We start from the raw sequence: 25,780 nt of genomic DNA, 5'->3' as shown, positions 1-25,780 counted from the left end.
CATACACACACAATCCCCCACACACACACATACGATAACATACGCACTATACATAGACATGTCTTTAGTACCTGTAGATATGTGGTAGTGGTGGAGTAGGGGCCTGAGGGCACCCAGTGTGTTGTAGATATATGGTAGTGGTGGAGTAGGGGCCTGAGGGCACACAGTGTGTTGTAGATATATGGTAGTGGTGGAGTAGGGGCCTGAGGGCACCCAGTGTGTTGTAGATATATGGTAGTGGTGGAGTAGGGGCCTGAGGGCACACAGTGTGTTGTAGATATATGGTAGTGGTGGAGTAGGGGCCTGAGGGCACACAGTGTGTTGTAGATATATGGTAGTGGTGGAGTAGGGGCCTGAGGGCACACAGTGTGTTGTAGATATATGGTAGTGGTGGAGTAGGGGCCTGAGGGCACACAGTGTGTTGTAGATATATGGTAGTGGTGGAGTAGGGGCCTGAGGGCACACAGTGTGTTGTAGATATATGGTAGTGGTGGAGTAGGGGCCTGAGGGCACACAGTGTGTTGTAGATATATGGTAGTGGTGGAGTAGGGGCCTGAGGGCACACAGTGTGTTGTAGATATATGGTAGTGGTGGAGTAGGGGCCTGAGGGCACACAGTGTGTTGTAGATATATGGTAGTGGTGGAGTAGGGGCCTGAGGGCACACAGTGTGTTGTAGATATATGGTAGTGGTGGAGTAGGGGCCTGAGGGCACACAGTGTGTTGTAGATATGTGGTAGTGGTGAAGTAGGGGCCTGAGGGCACACAGTGTGTTGTAGATATATGGTAGTGGTGGAGTAGGGGCCTGAGGGCACACAGTGTGTTGTAGATATATGGTAGTGGTGGAGTAGGGGCCTGAGGGCACCCAGTGTGTTGTAGATATGTGGTAGTGGTGGAGTAGGGGCCTGAGGGCACACAGTGTGTTGTAGATATATGGTAGTGGTGGAGTAGGGGCCTGAGGGCACACAGTGTGTTGTAGATATGTGGTAGTGGTGGAGTAGGGGCCTGAGGGCACACAGTGTGTTGTAGATATGTGGTAGTGGTGGAGTAGGGGCCTGAGGGGACACAGTGTGTTGTAGATATATGGTAGTGGTGGAGTAGGGGCCTGAGGGCACACAGTGTGTTGTAGATATATGGTAGTGGTGGAGTAGGGGCCTGAGGGCACACAGTGTGTTGTAGATATATGGTAGTGGTGGAGTAGGGGCCTGAGGGCACACAGTGTGTTGTAGATATATGGTAGTGGTGGAGTAGGGGCCTGAGGGCACCCAGTGTGTTGTAGATATGTGGTAGTGGTGGAGTAGGGGCCTGAGGGCACACAGTGTGTTGTAGATATATGGTAGTGGTGGAGTATGGGCCTGAGGGCACACAGTGTGTTGTAGGTATGTGGTAGTGGTGGAGTAGGGGCCTGAGGGCACACAGTGTGTTGTAGATATATGGTAGTGGTGGAGTAGGGGCCTGAGGGCACACAGTGTGTTGTAGATATATGGTAGTGGTGGAGTAGGGGCCTGAGGGCACACAGTGTGTTGTAGATATATGGTAGTGGTGGAGTAGGGGCCTGAGGGCACACAGTGTGTTGTAGATATATGGTAGTGGTGGAGTAGGGGCCTGAGGGCACACAGTGTGTTGTAGATATATGGTAGTGGTGGAGTAGGGGCCTGAGGGCACACAGTGTGTTGTAGATATATGGTAGTGGTGGAGTAGGGGCCTGAGGGCACACAGTGTGTTGTAGATATATGGTAGTGGTGGAGTAGGGGCCTGAGGGCACACAGTGTGTTGTAGATATGTGGTAGTGGTGAAGTAGGGGCCTGAGGGCACACAGTGTGTTGTAGATATATGGTAGTGGTGGAGTAGGGGCCTGAGGGCACACAGTGTGTTGTAGATATATGGTAGTGGTGGAGTAGGGGCCTGAGGGCACCCAGTGTGTTGTAGATATGTGGTAGTGGTGGAGTAGGGGCCTGAGGGCACACAGTGTGTTGTAGATATATGGTAGTGGTGGAGTAGGGGCCTGAGGGCACACAGTGTGTTGTAGATATGTGGTAGTGGTGGAGTAGGGGCCTGAGGGCACACAGTGTGTTGTAGATATGTGGTAGTGGTGGAGTAGGGGCCTGAGGGGACACAGTGTGTTGTAGATATATGGTAGTGGTGGAGTAGGGGCCTGAGGGCACACAGTGTGTTGTAGATATATGGTAGTGGTGGAGTAGGGGCCTGAGGGCACACAGTGTGTTGTAGATATATGGTAGTGGTGGAGTAGGGGCCTGAGGGCACACAGTGTGTTGTAGATATATGGTAGTGGTGGAGTAGGGGCCTGAGGGCACCCAGTGTGTTGTAGATATGTGGTAGTGGTGGAGTAGGGGCCTGAGGGCACACAGTGTGTTGTAGATATATGGTAGTGGTGGAGTATGGGCCTGAGGGCACACAGTGTGTTGTAGATATATGGTAGTGGTGGAGTAGGGGCCTGAGGGCACACAGTGTGTTGTAGATATATGGTAGTGGTGGAGTAGGGGCCTGAGGGCACACAGTGTGTTGTAGGTATGTGGTAGTGGTGGAGTAGGGGCCTGAGGGCACACAGTGTGTTGTAGATATATGGTAGTGGTGGAGTAGGGGCCTGAGGGCACACAGTGTGTTGTAGATATGTGGTAGTGGTGGAGTAGGGGCCTGAGGGCACACAGTGTGTTGTAGATATATGGTAGTGGTGGAGTAGGGGCCTGAGGGCACACAGTGTGTTGTAGATATGTGGTAGTGGTGGAGTAGGGGCCTGAGGGCACACAGTGTGTTGTAGATATGTGGTAGTGGTGGAGTAGGGGCCTGAGGGCACACAGTGTGTTGTAGATATGTGGTAGTGGTGGAGTAGGGGCCTGAGGGCACCCAGTGTGTTGTAGATATATGGTAGTGGTGGAGTAGGGGCCTGAGGACACACAGTGTGTTGTAGATATGTGGTAGTGGTGGAGTAGGGGCCTGAGGGCACACAGTGTGTTGTAGATATGTGGTAGTGGTGGAGTAGGGGCCTGAGGACACACAGTGTGTTGTAGATATATGGTAGTGGTGGAGTAGGGGCCTGAGGGCACACAGTGTGTTGTAGATATATGGTAGTGGTGGAGTAGGGGCCTGAGGGCACACAGTGTGTTGTAGATATATGATAGTGGTGGAGTAGGGGCCTGAGGACACACAGTGTGTTGTAGATATATGGTAGTGGTGGAGTAGGGGCCTGAGGGCACACAGTGTGTTGTAGATATGTGGTAGTGGTAGAGTAGGGGCCTGAGGGCACACAGTGTGTTGTAGATATATGGTAGTGGTGGAGTAGGGGCCTGAGGGCACACAGTGTGTTGTAGATATGTGGTAGTGGTGGAGTAGGGGCCTGAGGGCACACAGTGTGTTGTAGATATGTGGTAGTGGTGGAGTAGGGGCCTGAGGGCACACAGTGTGTTGTAGATATGTGGTAGTGGTGGAGTAGGGGCCTGAGGGCACCCAGTGTGTTGTAGATATGTGGTAGTGGTGGAGTAGGGGCCTGAGGGCACACAGTGTGTTGTAGATATATGGTAGTGGTGGAGTAGGGGCCTGAGGGCACACAGTGTGTTGTAGATATATGGTAGTGGTGGAGTAGGGGCCTGGGGGCACACAGTGTGTTGTAGATATATGGTAGTGGTGGAGTAGGGGCCTGAGGGCACACAGTGTGTTGTAGATATATGGTAGTGGTGGAGTAGGGGCCTGAGGGCACACAGTGTGTTGTAGATATATGGTAGTGGTGGAGTAGGGGCCTGAGGGCACACAGTGTGTTGTGAAATCTGTGAATGTATTTTAATGTTTTTGCAATTTTATAAACGTCCTTAATTTTGCTGGACCCCAGGCAGATGGGGATCCATAATACATGTAATACAATATAGAGGCTAACACTTTGCCTCAGGACATTTCCTTTCCTTGGGCAGAAAAGGCTCTTACCAACTAGCCTTCTACATACTTAGATCCTTCTACATACTTAGATTCAAAAAGCTTTTTTATAAATAAAAAAAACACAGCCTCAAGTTGTCCGTTAGGACAAATTAAATTACAGGAAAATGTACTCCTTTAAAATAGATTCAGGACATGTACTGTAATTATTGTCCTTTAAAATAGATTTAGGACATGTACTGTAATTATTGTCCTGTCCTGTAAAATAGATTCAAGACATGTACTGTAATTATTGTAAAATAGATTCAGGACATGTACTGTAATTATTGTAAAATAGATTCAGGACATGTACTGTATTTATTGTAAAATAGATTCAGGACATGTACTGTAATTATTGTAAAATAGATTCAGGACATGTACTGTAATTATTGTCCTGTAAAATAGATTCAGGACATGTACTGTAATTATTGTCCTGTAAAATAGATTCAGGACATGTACTGTAATTATTGTCCCGTAAAAAAGATTCAGGACATGTACTGTAATTATTGTCCTGTAAAATAGATCCAGGACATGTACTGTAATTATTGTCCTTTAAAATAGATTCAGGACATGTACTGTAATTATTGTCCTTTAAAATAGATTCAGGACATGTACTGTAATTATTGTCCCGTAAAATAGATTCAGGACATGTACTGTAATTATTGTAAAATAGATTCAGGACATGTACTGTAATTATTGTAAAATAGATTCAGGACATGTACTGTAATTATTGTAAAATAGATTCAGGACATGTACTGTAATTATTGTCCTGTAAAATAGATTCAGGACATGTACTGTAATTATTGTAAAATAGATTCAGGACATGTACTGTAATTATTGTCCTGTAAAATAGATTCAGATTTTAAATAGATAAATGCTGTCCTCCTTGTGTTGGTTTGTCATGGAGGGAAAACTACTCTCATACAACAACAACACATTATTTGAACAAATAATGTGTTGTTGTTGTATGAGAGTAGTTTTCCCTCCATGACAAACCAACACAAGGAGGACAGCATTTATCTATTTAAAATCTGTTAAAATTGTTGACACAGGGTTAGGGCTGACTTTTAGGGTGTCGGGATTCATGGTTCGGGCTACGGTAGCCTCATCTCAAACCAGGCTTCCTGAAATGGGAAATGTACGGGAAGCCCGTGGCAGAAACCAGCTAAAGACGGATGGGTACCAGTCGGTGACGCTAGTGATGCCTCACAACTTGTCAAACCAATCAAATACCCTGCTCCAAAAGTGCTCACTAGATTAGCACTGTCGGAAAAACCCTGCGTGAGGACTAATAAACACTCAGCTAACCAACCACTACGTGAGGACTAATAAACACTCAGCTAACCAACCACTGCATGAGGACTAATAAACACTCAGCTAAACAACCACTACGTGAGGACTAATAAACACTCAGCTAAACAACCACTGCGTGAGGACTAATAAACACTCAGCTAACCAACCACTGCATGAGGACTAATAAACACTCAGCTAAACAACCACTACGTGAGGACTAATAAACACTCAGCTAAACAACCACTGAGTGAGGACTAATAAACACTCAGCTAACCAACCACTACGTGAGGACTAATAAACACTCAGCTAAACAACCACTACGTGAGGACTAATAAACACTCAGCTAAACAACCACTGAGTGAGGACTAATAAACACTCAGCTAAACAACCACTACGTGAGGACTAATAAACACTCAGCTAAACAACCACTGAGTGAGGACTAATAAACACACAGCTAAACAACCACTGAGTGAGGACTAATAAACACTCAGCTAAACAACCACTACGTGAGGACTAATAAACACACAGCTAAACAACCACTGAGTGAGGACTAATAAACACTCAGCTAAACAACCACTGGTGTATTTACCCACTGAGACACTGGTTTTAGGACACTATTTACCCACTGAGACGCTGGTTTTAGGACACTATTTACCCACTGAGACGCTGGTTTTAGGACACTATTTACCCACTGAGACGCTGGTTTTAGGACACTATTTACCCACTGAGACGCTGGTTTCTGTAGGGATATTTGGCTGTAAAGGCTAGCATGAGGGTGAAGAAGTAACTAGCCACAATGAGGTTCGTTTTGAAAATAGTCAGCTAACTTGGAAAGCTACCTACGTATAACTAGCTAGCTAGTTCAATTTCTCTCACAATTATAAAGCTAAAATAAAACAAAATGTGTGAGGTACAAACAGGGTTAAAACAGCACATTATTGAACTAAAATGATCTGCGTATCTTATTATTATCTTAATATTGACACCTCTTTACTTTTTCCACATTTTGTTGTCTTACAGTCTGAATTTAAAATGTATTCTTTTGAGGTTTTGTGTCACAGAGCACACACAATAACCCATAATGCCATCACAATACACCATAATGACATCACAATACCCCATAATGACATCACAATAACCCATAATGACATCACAATACCCCATAATGACATTACAATACCCCATAATGTCAATGGAATACACCATAATGACATCACAATAACCCATAATGACATCACAATACCCCATAATGACATTACAATACCCCATAATGTCAATGGAATATTCATTTGGAGAACATAATCTCAATTAATTAAAAATGAAAAGCTGAAATGTCTTGAGTCAATAAGTATTCAACCCCTTTGTTATGGCAAGCCTAAATAAGATTAATAGTAAATATTTGCTTAACAAGTCACATAATACTTTGCAATAATAGTGTTTATCATGGGTTTTGAAGGACATCTCTGTACTCCACACATAGAATGTCCCTAAGTTGAGTAGTGAATTTCAAGCAGATTCAACCACAAAGACCAGGGAAGTTTTCCAATGTCTCCCAAAGATGGGCACCTTTGAATAAGCAGACATTGAATATCCCTTTCAGCATGGTGAAGTTATTAATTTTACACTTTGAATGGTGCATCAATACAGCCAGTCACTATAAAGATACAGGTGTCCTTCCTAACTCAGTTGACGGAGAGGAAGGAAAACGCTCAGGGATTTCACCATGATGCCAATGGTGACTTGGGGGCTGTTCTTGAACTGTAACATCCAATCAAAATGTAGCCGCTGTAATCCAAAGGCCCATTCAAACCGTTTCAGCTAATGCAAAATTCTCCAGACCTCCAGTGGAGGCATGACAAAAATGTGATTTTGGATGTATGGCAAAATCAAGACCAGTGCAATAGCTAGGTGTTAGGGTTAGGTGTTAGGGTTAGGACTAGGTGTCAGGACTAGGTGTTAGGACTAGGTGTTAGGGTTAGGACTAGGTGTCAGGACTAGGTGTTAGGACTAGGTGTTAGGGTTAGGACTAGGCGTTAAGGTTAGGGCTAGGTGTTAGGACTAGGTGTTAGGGTTAGGACTAGGTGTTTGGACTAGGTGTTAGGACTAGGTGTTAGGGTTAGGACTAGGTTTTAGGACTAGGTGTCAGGACTAAGTGTTAGGACTAGGACTTAAGGTTAGGACTAGGTGTTATGGTTAGGACTAGGCGTTAAGGTTAGGGCTAGGTGTTAGGACTAGGTGTTAGGGTTAGGACTAGGTGTTTGGACTAGGTGTTAGGACTAGGTGTTAGGGTTAGGACTAGGTTTTAGGACTAGGTGTCAGGACTAAGTGTTAGGACTAGGACTTAAGGTTAGGACTAGGTGTTATGGTTAGGACTAGGCGTTATGGTTAGGACTAGGCGTTAAGGTTAGGGCTAGGTGTTAGGACTAGGTGTTAGGGTTAGGACTAGGTGTTTGGACTAGGTGTAAGGTTAGGACTAGGTGTTAGGGTTAGGTGTTAGTGTTAGGACTAGGTGTTAGGGTTAGGAGTAGGTGTTATAGGGTTAGGACTAGGTGTTAGGACTAGGTGTCAGGGTAAGGACTAGGTGTTATGGTTAGGACACAGTGTTAGGATTAGATGTTAGGGTTAGGACTAGGTGTTAGGACTAGGTGTTAGGACTCGGTGTTAGGGTCATGACTAAGTGTTAGGATTAGGTGTTAGGGTCAGGACTAGGTTTTAGGACTAGGTCTTAGGGCTAGGTGTCAGGGTCAGGACTAGGTGTTAGGACTAGGTGTTAGGGCTAGGTCTTAGAACTAGGTGTTATGGTTAGATCAAGGTTTTAGGACTAGGTGTTGGGGTTAGGACTATAGGACTAGGTGTTGGGGTTAGGACTAGGTGTTTGGGTCAGTACTAGGTTTTAGTACTAGGTGTTAAGGCTCGGTGTTAGGACTAGGTGTTAGGACTAGGTGTTAGGACTAAGTGTTAGGTCTAGGTGTTAGGGTTAGGACTAGGTTTTAGGGCTAGGTGTTAGGATTAGGACTAGGTGTTAATGTTAGGACTAGGTGTTAGGACTAGGTGTTAGGGTTAGGGCTATGTGTTAGTGTTAGGACTAGGTGTTAGGACTAGGTGTTAGGGTTAGGACTAGGTGTTAGGATTAGGACTAGGTGTTAATGTTAGGACTAGGTGTTAGGACTAGGTGTTTTGGTTAGGACTAAGTGTTAGGATTAGGTGTTAGGGTCAGGACTAAGTTTTAGGACTAGGTCTTGGGGCTAGGTGTCAGGGTCAGGACTAGGTGTTAGGGCTAGGTGTTAGAACTAGGTGTTATGGTTAGATCAAGGTTTTAGGACTAGTTGTTAGGGTCAGGACTAGGTTTTAGTACTAGGTGTTAAGGCTAGGTGTTAGGACTAGGTGTTAGGATTAGGGGTTAGGACTAGGTGTTAGGGTTAGGACTAGTTGTTAGGTCTAGGTGTTAAGGTCAGGACTAGGTGTTAGGACTAGGGGTTAGGACTAGGTGTTAGGGTTAGGACTAGTTGTTAGGTCTAGGTGTTAGGATTAGGACTAGTTGTTAGGTCTAGGTGTTAAGGTCAGGACTAGGTGTTAGAACTAGGTGCTAGGACTAGGTGTTAGGATTAGGACTAGGTGTTAATGTTAGGACTAGGTGTTAGAACTAGGTGCTAGGACTAGGTGTTAGGATTAGGACTATGTGTTAATGTTAGGACTAGGTGTTAGGACTAGGTCTTGGGGCTAGGTGTCAGGGTCAGGACTAGGTGTTAGGGCTAGGTGTTAGAACTAGGTGTTATGGTTAGATCAAGGTTTTAGGACTAGGTGTTAGGGTCAGGACTAGGTTTTAGTACTAGGTGTTAAGGCTAGGTGTTAGGACTAGGTGTTAGGACTAGGGGTTAGGACTAGGGGTTAGGACTAGGTGTTAGGGTTAGGACTAGTTGTTAGGTCTAGGTGTTAAGGTCAGGACTAGGTGTTAGGACTAGGGGTTAGGACTAGGTGTTAGGGTTAGGACTAGTTGTTAGGTCTAGGTGTTAGGGTTAGGACTAGTTGTTAGGTCTAGGTGTTAAGGTCAGGACTAGGTGTTAGAACTAGGTGCTAGGACTAGGTGTTAGGATTAGGACTAGGTGTTAATGTTAGGACTAGGTGTTAGAACTAGGTGCTAGGACTAGGTGTTAGGATTAGGACTATGTGTTAATGTTAGGACTAGGTGTTAGGACTAGGTGCTAGGACTAGGTGTTAGGATTAGGACTAGGTGTTAATGTTAGGACTAGGTGTTAGGACTAGGTGTTAGGGTTAGGACTAGGTGTTAGGGTTAGGACTAGGTGTTAGGGTTAGGACTAGGTGTTAGGACTAGGTGTTTGGACTAGGTGTTAGGGTCAGGACTAGGTGTTAGGACTAGGTGTTAGGACTAGGTGTTAGTGTTAGGACTAGGTGTTAGGACTAGGTGTTAAGTTCAGGACTAGGTGTTAGGGCTAGGTTTTAGGGTTAGGACTAGGTTTTAGGGTTAGGACTAGGTGTTAGGGTTAGGACTAGGTGTTAGGACTAGATATTGGGACTAGATGTTAGGACTAGATGTTAGGACTAGGAGTTTGTCATTTGTTCTACTTCTCGTGGCTGTAGTTCAGTTGTGTTAGGGCAAGTACTAGGCATTAGGGAAAGGTATAAGGATGTAACTCTGTGGTCACACCTTGTGTTTATTTTTTATTTATTTTTTATTTAAACTTTATTTAATTCAGTTAAGGCAAAATAAGAACAAATTCTTATTTACATTGACGACCTGGCAAAATACCTCGTGGGGACAGGGGGCTGGGATTGAAAAAAAATAAACAAGTGTATCTGTCTGTTGTCAGATCTTCATCGGGGAGGTATCCATGTACATGATGAAGTCCACACGGGCGGTGCTACTATCCCAGGAGAAGACCATCTTGACGGGGGAGTGCTGCTATCTGAACCCCCTTATCAGGAGAATCGTCAGGTTTATTGGTGAGTCAGTTCTACTTCTCATAGCTGTACGTTTGTCAGTTGTTTTACTGGTTTTGGCTCTAGGGTTTGTCAGTTGTTCTACTGGTCTTGGCTGTAGGTTTTGTCCGTTGTTTTACTGGTCTTGGCTCTAGGTTTGCCAGTTGTTTTACTGGTCTTGGCTGTAGGTTTTTCCAGCCACTGAATTAAGTCCATCTATTAGTTCCGTTCTTCCTGTGGTACCTTCCCATGTATAAAGACATAATATCTCAGCTGGAAATTACATTTATCAGATCTCTCTGAGAGGAGAGGAGGGGGCACTGAATACACTGGGCCAGATCATACCAATCCCAAGCCTGAGAAAACACCATTACCTACGTACCCCTGTTCAGACAGAGCCAGGGGCAGCAGCATCAGATGAATTTTACACTGTCTTCCACACTAGTGACCAGAGAGCTCACCTCTCTCTGAGCCTCTTGTCTCTCCCTCATCTCCTCAGCTCAGCGCTGGTGATATATTTTTATACTCATGGTTCAGTCCCAAACCCCACACTATTCTTTATATAGGTAGTAGGGCACTACTGTTGACCAGGGCCCGCAGGTAGTAGGGAAATACTGTTAACCAGGGCCCGCAGGTAGTAGGGGACTACTGTTAACCAAGGCCCACAGGTAGTACGGAACAGACAGAGAGGCCCAGGACCAGGCAGACTTAGAGGCCCAGGCAGACTTAGAGGCCCAGGCAGACTTAGAGGCCCAGGCAGACTCAGAGGCCCAGGCAGACTCAGAGGCCCAGGCAGACTCAGAGGCCCAGGCAGACTCAGAGGCCCAGGCAGACTCAGAGGCCCAGGCAGACTCAGGGAATTAGAATACAAAGGATTGTTATTTCATGGGTAAACAATCCAGATAATAATGCGTCAAACACAAGGAGGGTCGGAGAATGAGAGGAAGGAGGGTCGGAGAATGAGAGGAAGGAGGGTCGGAGAATGAGAGGAAGGAGGGTCGGAGAATGAGAGGAAGGAGGGTCGGAGAATGAGAGGAAGGAGGGTCGGAGAATGAGAGGAAGGAGGGTCGGAGAATGAGAGGAAGGAGGGTCGGAGAATGAGAGGAAGGAGGGTCGGAGAATGAGAGGAAGGAGGGTCGGAGAATGAGAGCAAGGAGGGTCGGAGAATGAGAGCAAGGAGGGTCGGAGAATGAGAGCAAGGAGGGTCGGAGAATGAGAGCAAGGAGGGTCGGAGAATGAGAGCAAGGAGGGTCGGGGAATGAGAGCAAGGAGGGTCGGGAATGAGAGCAAGGAGGGTCGGAGAATGAGAGCAAGGAGGGTCGGAGAATGAGAGCAAGGAAGGTCGGGAATGAGAGCAAGGAGGGTCGGGAATGAGAGCAAGGAGGGTCGGGAATGAGAGCAAGGAGGGTCGGGGAATGAGAGCAAGGAGGGTCGGAGAATGAGAGCAAGGAGGGTCGGAGAATGAGAGCAAGGAGGGTCGGAGAATGAGAGCAAGGAGGGTCGGAGAATGAGAGCAAGGAGGGTCGGAGAATGAGAGCAAGGAAGGTCGGGGAATGAGAGCAAGGAGGGTCGGGGAATGAGAGCAAGGAGGGTCGGGAATGAGAGCAAGGAGGGTCGGAGAATGAGAGCAAGGAGGGTCGGAGAATGAGAGCAAGGAGGGTCGGAGAATGAGAGCAAGGAGGGTCGGAGAATGAGAGCAAGGAGGGTCGGAGAATGAGAGCAAGGAGGGTCGGAGAATGAGAGCAAGGAGGGTCGGAGAATGAGAGCAAGGAAGGTCGGGGAATGAGAGCAAGGAGGGTCGGGGAATGAGAGCAAGGAGGGTCGGGGAATGAGAGCAAGGAGGGTCGGAGAATGAGAGCAAGGAGGGTCGGAGAATGAGAGCAAGGAGGGTCGGAGAATGAGAGCAAGGAGGGTCGGAGAATGAGAGCAAGGAGGGTCGGAGAATTAGTCCAAATTAAAGTATTTGAAACGGAACACGGAGGGCACTTCTCCAATGCCCTATGTATGTATGAATATTATTGTACTGCTCTAGTGATATAATTTACTAGTACCGGTATGTATTGATTTCTACCTTACTTTTTATAGTTTTTAATTTAATTATTTTACCCTTTTTTCACTCTTTATGTGATGTGCAATACAGAGAACACCAGAAGAAGAATGATAATTTAATTATCACAGTGAATTATTGTAATGTTTGTTTATGTGTCAATTAATCCCATAAAGGATGGGTTACCAATTAATCCTATAAGAGATGGGTTACCAATTAATCCCATAAAGGATGGGTTACCAATTAATCCCATAAGAGATGGGTTACCAATTAATCCCATAAGAGATGGGTTACCAATTAATCCCATAAGAGATGGGTTACCAATTAATCCTATAAGAGATAGATTACCAATTAATCCTATAAGGATGGGTTACCAAATAATCCTATAAAGGATGGGTTACCAATTAATCCTATAAAGGATGGGTTACCAATTAATCCCGTAAGAGATGGGTTACCAATTAATTCCATAAAGGATGGGTTACCAATTAATCGTATAAAGGATGGATTACCAATTAATCCCGTAAGAGATGGGTTACCAATTAATCCCATAAAGGATGGGTTACCAATTAATCCTATAAAGGATGGATTACCAATTAATCCTATAAGAGATGGGTTACCAATTAATCCCATAAAGGATGGGTTACCAATTAATCCCATAAGAGATAGATTACCAATTAATCCCATAAGAGATGGGTTACCAATTAATCCTATAAGAGATGGGTTACCAATTAATCCTATAAGAGATGGGTTACCAATTAATCCCATAAGAGATGGATTACCAATTAATCATATAAGAGATGGGTTACCAATTAATCCCATAAGGGATGGGTTAGCAATTATTCCCATAAAGGATGGGTTACCAATTAATCCTATAAGAGATGGGTTACCAATTAATCCTATAAGAGATGGGTTACCAATTAATCCCATAAGAGATGGGTTACCAATTAATCCTATAACCTCTTCAGTCGACCCTCTACTTTTTTGAACATTTTGTTAAAAATCGCGCAACATTTCAGCGCCCTGCTACTCATGCCAGGAATATAGTACGTTCATATGGTTAGAATGTGTGGATAGGAAACCCTCGGACGTTTTTAAAACTGGTTAAATCACGACTGTGGCTATTACATAACGTGCGTTACATCGGAAAGCGCAGGAAAACCTGATCACAGAAAATGGAAATAAATATCCTTGCGCCACTTCCAGCAATTGTTAACAGTGAGCCGAATTAGATAAGACCAAGCATTCAACTCCCACAGCATCCCCATGTTGTCTAATTATTGTAATGTTTGTTTATGTGTCAATTAATCCCATAAAGGATGGGTTACCAATTAATCCTATAAGAGATGGGTTACCAATTAATCCTATAAGAGATGGGTTACCAATTAATCCCATAAAGGATGGGTTACCAATTAATCCTACACGGTATGCCTTACCAATTAATCCTATAAAGGATGGATTACCAATTAATCCTATAAGAGTTGGGTTACCAATTAATCCCATAAGAGATGGGTTACCAATTAATCCTATAAGGATGGGTTACCAATTAATCCCATAAGGGATGGGTTACCAATTAATCCTATAAAAGATGGGTTACCAATTAATCCTATAAAGGATGGGTTACCAATTAATCCCGTAAGAGATGGGTTACCAATTAATTCCATAAAGGATGGGTTACCAATTAATCGTATAAAGGATGGATTACCAATTAATCCCGTAAGAGATGGGTTACCAATTAATCCCATTAAGGATGGGTTACCAATTAATCCTATAAAGGATGGATTACCAATTAATCCTATAAGAGATGGGTTACCAATTAATCCCATAAAGGATGGGTTACCAATTAATCCCATAAGAGATGGGTTACCAATTAATCCTATAAGAGATAGATTACCAATTAATCCCATAAGAGATGGGTTACCAATTAATCCTATAAGAGATGGGTTACCAATTAATCCTATAAGAGATGGGTTACCAATTAATCCCATAAGAGATGGATTACCAATTAATCATATAAGAGATGGGTTACCAATTAATCCCATAAGGGATGGGTTACCAATTATTCCCATAAAGGATGGGTTACCAATTAATCCCATAAGAGATGGGTTACCAATTAATCCTATAACCTCTTCAGTCGACCCTCTACTTTTTTGAACATTTTGTTAAAAATCGCGCAACATTTCAGCGCCCTGCTACTCATGCCAGGAATATAGTACGTTCATATGGTTAGAATGTGTGGATAGGAAACCCTCGGACGTTTTTAAAACTGGTTAAATCACGACTGTGGCTATTACATAACGTGCGTTACATCGGAAAGCGCAGGAAAACCTGATCACAGAAAATGGAAATAAATATCCTTGCGCCACTTCCAGCAATTGTTAACAGTGAGCCGAATTAGATAAGACCAAGCATTCAACTCCCACAGCATCCCCATGTTGTCTAGAGTCTTGTGAATTTAATCATCTTTGATTCTTGGTTGAACCGAAAGAGTGCCACCGCTTACCTCCGGTCTCCGCCCAGATCATTCCGGAAGAGCTCTCTCCTGAAATTTTTTCCAAGACGACAGCTAATGATATTTACATCGCCTACGGATGATTTTTATCGCTTATTAACGTTTACTAATACCTAAAGTAGCATTACAAACGTATTTCGAAGTGTTTTGTGAAAGTTTATCGTCTACTTTTTGAATTTAAAAAAATGACGTTACGTTGTGAAATCGCTGTTTTTTTCGTTTATCACACAGTCTACATATAACGATATCTTGGCTTTATATGGCCCGATTTAATCGAAATAAAGACCCAATAGTGTTTATGGGACATCTAGGAGTGCCAACAAAGAAGATGGTGAAAGGTAATGACTGTTTTCTATTTTATTGTGCGGTTTGTGTAACGCCGAAATGCTAATTATTTTGTTTACGTCCCCTGCTGTGCTTTTCTGTTGTAGTGTATTGGTGCATGCTATCAGATAATAGCTTCTCATGCTGTCGCCGAAAAGCATTTTAAAAATCGGACTTGTTGCCTGGATTCACAACGAGTGTAGCTTTAATTTGATACCCTGCATGTGTATTTTAATGAACTTTTGAGTTTTAACTAATACTATTAGCATTTAGCGTAGCGCATTTGCATTTCCAGAGCTCTAGTTGGGACGCAAGCGTCCCAAGTAGAGGCAACAGGATAAGAGATGGGTTACCAATTAATCCTATAAGATATAGATTACCAATTAATCCTATAAGGATGGGTTACCAAATAATCCCATAAGGGATGGGTTACCAATTAATCCTATAAAGGATGGGTTACCAATTAATCCTATAAGAGATAGATTACCAATTAATCCCATAAAGGATGGGTTACCAATTATTCCCATAAAGGATGGGTTACCAATTAATCCCGTAAGAGATGGGTTACCAATTAATCCCATAAGGGATGGGTTACCAATTAATCCCATAAGGGATGGGTTACCAATTAATCCTATAAAGGATGGGTTACCAATTAATCCCATAAGGGATGGGTTACCAATTAATTCCATAAAGGATGGGTTACCAATTAATCGTATAAAGGATGGATTACCAATTAATCCCGTAAGAGATGGGTTACCAATTAATCCCATAAAGGATGGGTTACCAATTAATCCTATAAAGGATGGATTACCAATTAATCCTATAAGAGATGGGTTACCAATTAATCCCATAAAGGATGGGTTACCAATTAATCCCATAAGAGATGGGTTACCAATTAATCCTATAAGAGATAGATTACCAATTAATCCCATAAGAGATGGGTTACCAATTAATCCTATAAGAGATGGGTTACCAATTAATCCTATAAGAGATGGGTTACCAATTAATCCCATAAGAGATGGATTACCAATTAATCATATAAGAGATGGGTTACCAATTAATCCCATAAGGGATGGGTTACCAATTATTCCCATAAAGGATGGGTTACCAATTAATCCTATAAGAGATGGGTTACCAATTAATCCTATAATGATGGGTTACCAATTAATCCCATAAGAGATGGGTTACCAATTAATCCTATAACCTCTTCAGTCGACCCTCTACTTTTTTGAACATTTTGTTAAAAATCGCGCAACATTTCAGCGCCCTGCTACTCATGCCAGGAATATAGTACGTTCATATGGTTAGAATGTGTGGATAGGAAACCCTCGGACGTTTTTAAAACTGGTTAAATCACGACTGTGGCTATTACATAACGTGCGTTACATCGGAAAGCGCAGGAAAACCTGATCACAGAAAATGGAAATAAATATCCTTGCGCCACTTCCAGCAATTGTTAACAGTGAGCCGAATTAGATAAGACCAAGCATTCAACTCCCACAGCATCCCCATGTTGTCTAGAGTCTTGTGAATTTAATCATCTTTGATTCTTGGTTGAACCGAAAGAGGGCCACCGCTTACCTCCGGTCTCCGCCCAGATCATTCCGGAAGAGCTCTCTCCTGAAATTTTTTCCAAGACGACAGCTAATGATATTTACATCGCCTACGGATGATTTTTATCGCTTATTAACGTTTACTAATACCTAAAGTAGCATTACAAACGTATTTCAAAGTGTTTTGTGAAAGTTTATCGTCTACTTTTTTGAATTTTAAAAAATGACGTTACGTTGTGAAATCGCTGTTTTTTTCGTTTATCACACAGTCTACATATAACGATATCTTGGCTTTATATGGCCCGATTTAATCGAAATAAAGACCCAATAGTGTTTATGGGACATCTAGGAGTGCCAACAAAGAAGATGGTGAAAGGTAATGACTGTTTTCTATTTTATTGTGCGGTTTGTGTAACGCCGAAATGCTAATTATTTTGTTTACGTCCCCTGCTGTGCTTTTCTGTTGTAGTGTATTGGTGCATGCTATCAGATAATAGCTTCTCATGCTGTCGCCGAAAAGCATTTTAAAAATCGGACTTGTTGCCTGGATTCACAACGAGTGTAGCTTTAATTTGATACCCTGCATGTGTATTTTAATGAACTTTTGAGTTTTAACTAATACTATTAGCATTTAGCGTAGCGCATTTGCATTTCCAGAGCTCTAGTTGGGACGCAAGCGTCCCAAGTAGAGGCAACAGGATAAGAGATGGGTTACCAATTAATCCTATAAGATATAGATTACCAATTAATCCTATAAGGATGGGTTACCAAATAATCCCATAAGGGATGGGTTACCAATTAATCCTATAAAGGATGGATTACCAATTAATCCTATAAGAGATAGATTACCAATTAATCCTATAAGAGATGGGTTACCAATTAATCCCATAAAGAATGGGTTACCAATTAATCATATAAAGGATGGATTACCAATTAATCCTATAAGAGATAGATTACCAATTAATCCTATAAGGGATGGGTTACCAATTAATCCCATAAAGAATGGGTTACCAATTAATCATATAAAGGATGGATTACCAATTAATCCCATAAGAGATGGGTTACTAATTAATCCTATAAAGGATGGATTACCAATTAATCCTATAAGAGATGGGTTACCAATTAATCCCATAAGAGATGGGTTACTAATTAATCCTATAAAGGATGGATTACCAATTAATCCTATAAGAGATAGATTACCAATTAATCCTATAAGAGATGGGTTACCAATTAATCCCATAAAGAATGGGTTACCAATTAATCATATAAAGGATGGATTACCAATTAATCCCATAAAAGATGGGTTAGCAATTAATCCCATAAGAGATGGGTTACCAATTAATCCTATAAGAGATAGATTACCAATTAATCCTATAAGAGATGGGTTACCAATCACAGTTTACCATGTAGGTCAGGATAACAGTTTACCACGCAGGTCAGGATCACAGTTTACCAGGATCACAGTTTACCAGGATCACAGTTTACCATGTAGGTCAGGATCACAGTTTACCATGTAGGTCAGGATCACAGTTTACCATGCAGGTCAGGATCACAGTTTACCATGCAGGTCAGGATCACAGTTTACCATGCAGGTCAGGATCACAGGATCACAGTTTACCACGCAGGTCAGGATCACAGTTTACCATGCAGGTCAGGATCACAGTTTACCATGCAGGTCAGGATCACAGTTTACCATGCAGGTCAGGATCACAGTTTACCATGCAGGTCAGGATCACAGTTTACCACGCAGGTCAGGATCACAGTTTACCATGCAGGTCAGGATCACAGTTTACCATGCAGGTCAGGATCACAGTTTACCATGCAGGTCAGGATCACAGGATCACAGTTTACCACTCAGGTCAGGATCACAGTTTACCATGCAGGTCAGGATCACAGTTTACCATGCAGGTCAGGATCACAGTTTACCATGCAGGTCAGGATCACAGTTTACCATGCAGGTCAGGATCACAGTTTACCATGTAGGTCAGGATCACAGTTTACCATGCAGGTCAGGATCACAGTTTACCACGCAGGTCAGGATCACAGTTTACCATGCAGGTCAGGATCACAGTTTACCATGCAGGTCAAGATCACAGTTTACCATGCAGGTCAGGGTCACAGTTTACCCCGCAGGTCAGGGTCAAAGTTTACCAGGATCACAGTTTACCAGGATCACAGTTTACCATGCAGGTCAGGATCAAAAGGGCTATTCATTCACTACTTTAGGGGATGTACATTGCCTTGCGAAAGTATTCACCCCCCTTGGCATTTTTCATATTTTGTTGCCTTACAACCAGGAAATAAAATTGATATTGGGGGGGGTTGTATCATTTGATTTACACTACATGCCTACCACTTTAAAGATGCAAAATCTTTTTTATTGTGAATCAAACAAGAAATAAGACAAAAAAAACAGAATACTTGAGCGTGCATAACTATCCCCCCCCAAAGTCAATTGTAGAGACACCTTTTGCAGCAATTACAGCTGCAAGTCTCTTGGGGTTTGTCTCTATAAGCTTGGCACATCTAGCCACTGGGATGTTTGCACATTCTTCAAGACAAAACTGCTCCAGCTCCTTCAAGTTGGATGGGTTCCTGCTGGTGTACAGCAATCTTTAAAACTTCTTCAGGATTGGTGTGTCCCCTGTGGGACGGTTGAGCTAACGTAGGCTAATGTGATTAACATGAGGTTGTAAGTAACAAGAACGTTTTCCAGGACATAGACATATCTGATATTGGCAGAAAGCTTAAATTCTTGTTAATCTAACTGCACTGTCCAATTTACAGTAGCTATTACAGTGAAATACTACCATGCTATTGTTTGAGGAGAGTGCACAGTTTTGAACATGAAAAGTTATTAATAAACAAATTTGGCACATTTGGGCAGTCTTGATACAACATTTTGAACAGAAATGCAGTGGTTCATTGGATCACACTAAAACGTTGCACACACACTGCTGCCATCTTGTGGCCAATATTTAAATTGCACCTGGGCCGGAATAATACATTACGACATTCTCTTGCATTTCAAAGATGATGGTACAAAAAAAATACAAAACAACGGTTGTTTTTTTTTGTATTATCTAATACCAGATCTAATGTGTTATATTCTCCTACATTCCTTTCACGTTTCCACAAACTAGTGTCGCGATACGAAACCTTCAGCCCCGCCCCTTGGCCGGCAGTGGGGCTGCTAGAGGTGGTTAGCGTCCCGTTCCCTGGATTGGACAGGGCACTATAGATACTTCAGGTTATCTCGGTATAACCAGGACCGCTCGCGTAGCCCTGCCTCTCTTTCTATATCGAAGCGTTGTCCGCGTAGAGAGGTCTTTTGCCTTGTCACTCTCAACGGTCTAGCTCTAGCTGGGATGTGTGAACCCCACCTTTATCCTCTAGACTCTTTGCTTCACTACTGATTGATCCCTGAGTTGTTATTAAGCACTAGTCCTACCAGTCTCTATATGATTTCCCTGTGGTTGAGTGTTTCCCCTCTGTGATGTATCTAGTTTAAAGTGTGAAGACCTTTAGTCAACTTAGTCTCACTACTCTGCCCGTCGGCTATGTATCGCTTGGAAAATAAAACTTAGATAGATCGATAAGACAATTAAATGAATCACTACTGGACACACCTTCCTCCTTGTCTTTTAATGGTAACTCATTATGTCATAGAGCATTGATCCCCGTTTCCAGTGTCCCGGTAGCGGGGAGTGTCAGAGTTGTTATCTCCCGTGCCGTTAACTGTCTTTGAGAGAACCTTTTACTCGAGACAAAACAAGACTACCGTTTATTTTTGAAAACACTCTGTTTTTTGTCTTTTACAAATCAAACACACTTCAAAATACACAATTTGTTTCTCGTTCACACACAGCGTTAATCAAAAACATGCAAATGACTTAATGCTCTTATAAAATGCCTGGTACAATGATAACACTTATCTCTATATTAAATACTTATAATAGTTATTTAATTACCTTTGGGAGATGACGAGGAGACCCACAAGATCAGGAGCAGAGTTTCAATCGGTCAGAGTTCTTTTAGAATTTAGTTAGTAGCGACTCCCCTCTACTGGCTGAGAGGTTGACTTGGAGTCGGTGCTTTACTAAATTGAGAGATTCAAGTTTGGACTGGATGAGAGAACCCGCTGGTGATTCCCTGCCCTAAATGGAATATCAAAAAAGTCAGTGTCCGCAACGAGGTCGCGATACTGAGCTCAATCGAGAGGCTACAGAGAACTCTCTGGATATATTTGCATCAGCACCCACGTACCTGGCGCAAAGCGACAAAACAGCTGATCGATAGTTAAACGGTATATCGGAGAGTCACTTCTCAGATCCAACAAGTTAGAATCTTTTAAGTAAATTGAGTCAGGTGTCAATTTACCCAAAGTCAAATGGTTGTCTAAATGAATTCAGAATTCAAGAAGTCAGCGCCAAAGTAATGGCAAATGTCTCTTTATATACCTTTTGATTCTCTGCACCCGATCCGCTGCTCCTCCCATTCCCTCAGAGCAGAGAGGGTGATGACATATCTTACAACAGGAAATACTTTTCTTACAGTGCATATATGGGCCTCTGGTTATGACAGAGCCTATTACTCTAGCAACAATGAGGAAACACTTTTCTTACAGTGCATATATGGGCCTCTGGTTATGACAGAGCCTATTACTCTAGCAACAATGAGGAAATACTTTTCTTACAGTGCGCATATGGGCCTCTGTTTATGACAGTGCCCTTACTCTATCAGCAATGAGTCTATCAGCTGTTCCCATTCAGAGGTGTCACTTGAGGCAGAGGGTGATTCTTCCTGACACCAGTCAGGTTCAGTAGTTGGTTGGCTTGAGTCGTCTTCTGGTGGCTTTGCCCAATCCGGTATTTCAGTAGGCGAGGTCATCTCTGTCTCTACCCTTGGTGGGTAAGACAGGGGAAGAGGACCAGGAGGTAGATCCATTTGGCGTTTTACTACACTACAAAGTGTTTCCTTTCAAATGGTATCAAGAATATGCATATCCTTGCATCAGGTCCTGAGCGACAGACAGTTAGATTTGGGTATGTCATTTTAGGAGAACATTTAAATAAAAGGGGCAGATCCTTAATTAAGAGGTCATACCCTTCTCAATTGGATTGAGGTCTGGGCCATTCCAAGACATTTAAATGTTTCCCCTTAAACCAGGTGAGTGTTGCTTTAGCACTATGCTTAGGGTCATTGTCCTGCTGGAAGGTGAACCTCTGTCCAATGCTCAAATCTCTGGAAGACTGAAACAGGTTTCCCTCCAGAATTTCCCTGTATTTAGTGCCATCCATCATTCCTTCATTTCTGACCAGTTTCCCAGTCCCTGCCGATGAAAAACATCCCCATAGCATGATGCTGCCACCACCATGCTTCACTGTAGGGGTGGTGTTCTCGGGGTGATGAGAGGTGTTGGGTTTTGCGCCAGACATAGCGTTTTCCTTGATTGCCAAAAAGCTGAATTTTAGTCTCATCTGACCAGCGTACCTTCTTCCATATGTTTGAGGAGTCTTGCACATGCCTTTTGGTGAACACCAAACATGTTTGCTTATTCTTTTCTTTAAGCAATGGCTTTTTTTCTGGCTACTCTTCCGTAAAGCCCAGCTCTGTGGAGTGTACGGCTTAAAGTGGTCTTATGGACAGATACTCCAATCTCTGCCTTGGATTTCTGCAGCTCCTTCAGGGTAATAGTCTCTTGGAACGCTGGTTCCTGTTCTGAAAGGCCCCAAATTCTGCAACACCACGAAGCAAACTGAGATCATATATGCTGAGATCATGTGACACTTAGATTGCACACAGGTGGACTTTATTTAATTAATCATGTGACTTCTGAAGGTCACATGATTGCACCAGATCTTATTTAGGAGATTCATAGCAAAGGGGGCGAATACATACAGTTTTTACGTATAATTTTTTGGTGGAATCTTTTGAAGCAAGTATTTTTTGTTGTTGTTTTACTTCAACAGTTTGGACTATTTTGTCCATTACAATCCAAATAAAAATCCATTAATGTTACAAAATAAGATTAATAATTAATGGGGGTGAATACTTTTTCAAACCACTGTCCCAAGTGGCACCCTTACAGCACCTTTCCTAAAAATATATATTTAAAAAAAAATTATAAATAGAAATTATAATCATTTTGAACTTATTTCCTGGTGATTTTACTTTACTTTTACTTTATTCTATGTCCAACAATGAAAATTAGACATAATTATATTTCATTATCTAACTATTATCCCAACTATTAAGAGACAGACGTGATCGTATCCCAATGTAATCAAGGTTTGACATGATTCTGTTTTTGTCAAATGCTGCATCTGTTTGGGAATATTGCAGTTAATTTGTAGCAACATCCGCCCGACCGCTCAAGGTAAAGTAGGTCCCGCTGGTGAGCCGTTATGGGCTCTGGTCAAAACGAAAGGGAATAGGTTTCCACTTCGAATGCAGACAGGTTCTCCTCAGTGTTTGTATTTGTATTTATTATGGATCTTCGTGTGTGTGTGTGTGCCAATCTTTGTTTTGCTTCACACTCCCCACTGTTCCAGAAGCTGTTTTTAAATCTGTTTTTTAACCTCTTAGTCCGCCCCATCCCGCATGCGGTATCGTTACTACAGCCTCAAGCTCATTAGCATAACGCAACGTTAGCGATTTTTAAAAATCGCAAATGAAACGAAATAAATATGCCTGTTCTCAAGCTTATCCTTTTCTTAACAATCCTGTCGTCTCAGATTTTCAAAATATGCTTTAGAACCAGAGAAAATCACTAATTTGTGTAAGAGTGGTGATAGCTAGCTTAGCGTTAGCATTAGCATTTAGCACGCAACATATTCACAAAAACCAGCCAAGGAATCAAATAAAATAATTTACCTTTGAAGAACTTCAGATGTTTCAATGAGGAGACTCTCAGTTACATAGCAGATGTCCAGTTTTTCCTGAAAGATTCTTGTGTAGGACACATCTTTCCCTTTTGTTACTATGCATATGGCTACCGAAACTAACCGAAAATTCAGTCACCTACATGTCGAACTTTTTTCCGAATTAACTCCATAATATTGACTGAAACATGGAAAACGTTGTTTGAATCAATCCTGAAGGTGGTTTGTCATATTTCTCTCCGTTGAAAGCACCGTCCTTGTAGCCTGGTTTGTTCTGAGATTTGAATGGAAAAATACCGGGACCTGACTTTTGCGCACCAATTGCCACGCAGCCACCTAGCGGGACACCTGGTAAATGTAGTCTCTTATGGTCAATCTTCCAATGATATGCCTACAAATACGTCACAATGCTGCAGAGACCTTGGGGAAACAAGAGAAAGAGTCCGTTGATTCCTGTCGCATTCGCAGCCATATAAGGCGATCATGGAAAACGTAGCCTCAGAAATCCTGTGCATTTCCTGGTCGGTCATACATCTTGGTTTTGCCCGAAACATTTGTTCTAAGGGACTCACAGTGAAAATCTTTGCATTTCTGGAAACGTAAGACTGTCTTCTTTCCAAAGCTATCAATTCCAAGCATATTCAAGCATCTTTTCGTGACAAAATATTGCGCTTAAAACGGGCACGTCTTTTTATCCAAAAATGAAATACTGCCCCTATAGGACTAACAGGTTAAATCTGACTCTACTGCTGCATCAGTTACCTGATGTGGAATAGAGTTCCATGTAGTCATGGCGATATATAGTTCTGTGGAATAGAGTTCCATGTAGTCATGGCGATATGTAGTACTGTGGAATAGAGTTCCATGTAGTCATGGCTCTATGTAGTACTGTGGAATAGAGTTCTGTGTAGTCATGACTCTATGTAGTACTGTGGAATAGAGTTCTGTGTAGTCATGACTCTACGTAGTACTGTGGAATAGAGTTCTGTGTAGTCATGACTCTATGTAGTACTGTGGAATAGAGTTCCATGTAGTCATGACTCTATGTAGTACTGTGGAATAGAGTTCCATGTAGTCATGGCGATATGTAGTTCTGTGGAATAGAGTTCTGTGTAGTCATGGCAATATGTAGTACTGTGGAATAGAGTTCCATGTAGTCATGGCTCTATGTAGTACTGTGGAATAGAGTTCCATGTAGTCATGGCTCTATGTAGTACTGTGGAATAGAGTTCCATGTAGTCATGGCTCTATGTAGTACTGTGGAATAGAGTTCCATGTAGTCATGGCTCTATGTAGTACTGTGGAATAGAGTTCCATGTAGTCTTGGCTCTATGTAGTACTGTGGAATAGAGTTCCATGTAGTCATGGCTCTATGTAGTACTGTGGAATAGAGTTCCATGTAGTCATGGTTCTATGTAGTACTGTGGAATAGAGTTCCATGTAGTCATGGCTCTATGTAGTACTGTGGAATAGAGTTCCATGTAGTCATGGCTCTATGTAGTACTGTGGAATAGAGTTCTGTGTAGTCATGACTCTATGTAGTACTGTGGAATAGAGTTCCATGTAGTCATGACTCTATGTAGTACTGTGGAATAGAGTTCCATGTAGTCATGGCGATATGTAGTTCTGTGGAATAGAGTTCTGTGTAGTCATGGCAATATGTAGTACTGTGGAATAGAGTTCCATGTAGTCATGGCTCTATGTAGTACTGTGGAATAGAGTTCCATGTAGTCATGGCTCTATGTAGTACTGTGGAATAGAGTTCCATGTAGTCATGGCTCTATGTAGTACTGTGGAATAGAGTTCCATGTAGTCATGGTTCTATGTAGTACTGTGGAATAGAGTTCCATGTAGTCATGGCTCTATGTAGTACTGTGGAATAGAGTTCCATGTAGTCATGGCTCTATGAAGTACTGTGGAATAGAGTTCAATGTAGTCATGGCTCTATGTAGTACTGTGGAATAGAGTTCCATGTAGTCTTGGCTCTATGTAGTACTGTGGAATAGAGTTCCATGTAGTCTTGGCTCTATGTAGTACTGTGGAATAGAGTTCCATGTAGTCATGGTTCTATGTAGTACTGTGGAATAGAGTTCCATGTAGTCATGGCTCTATGTAGTACTGTGGAATAGAGTTCCATGTAGTCATGTCTCTATGTAGTACTGTGGAATAGAGTTCCATGTAGTCATGGCTCTATGTAGCACTGTGGAATAGAGTTCCATGTAGTCATGGCTCTATGTAGTACTGTGGAATAGAGTTCCATGTAGTCTTGGCTCTATGTAGTACTGTGGAATAGAGTTCCGTGTAGTCATG

The 25,780-nt window shown here is 42.5% G+C and overlaps 1 protein-coding gene across 1 annotated transcript in view; it reads left to right on the top strand.

Moving 5' to 3' along the window:
* The window catches only part of LOC115115126 (phospholipid phosphatase-related protein type 1), a 124,215-nt gene that overhangs the window by 35,873 nt on the left and 62,562 nt on the right, over window positions 1–25,780 (top strand). Inside the window, exon 2 of the mRNA XM_065007685.1 lies at window positions 10,045–10,177. Coding sequence (XP_064863757.1) covers window positions 10,045–10,177 — 133 coding nt within the window. The remainder of the gene's footprint in view (window positions 1–10,044; window positions 10,178–25,780) is intronic.

Source organism: Oncorhynchus nerka, linkage group LG22 (assembly GCF_034236695.1).
Source record: "Oncorhynchus nerka isolate Pitt River linkage group LG22, Oner_Uvic_2.0, whole genome shotgun sequence".
In the NCBI taxonomy this organism is placed as follows: Eukaryota; Metazoa; Chordata; class Actinopteri; order Salmoniformes; family Salmonidae; genus Oncorhynchus; species Oncorhynchus nerka.
Note: the sequence above shows the minus strand (reverse complement) of the source record. Positions and strands in the feature narration are given on the sequence as shown.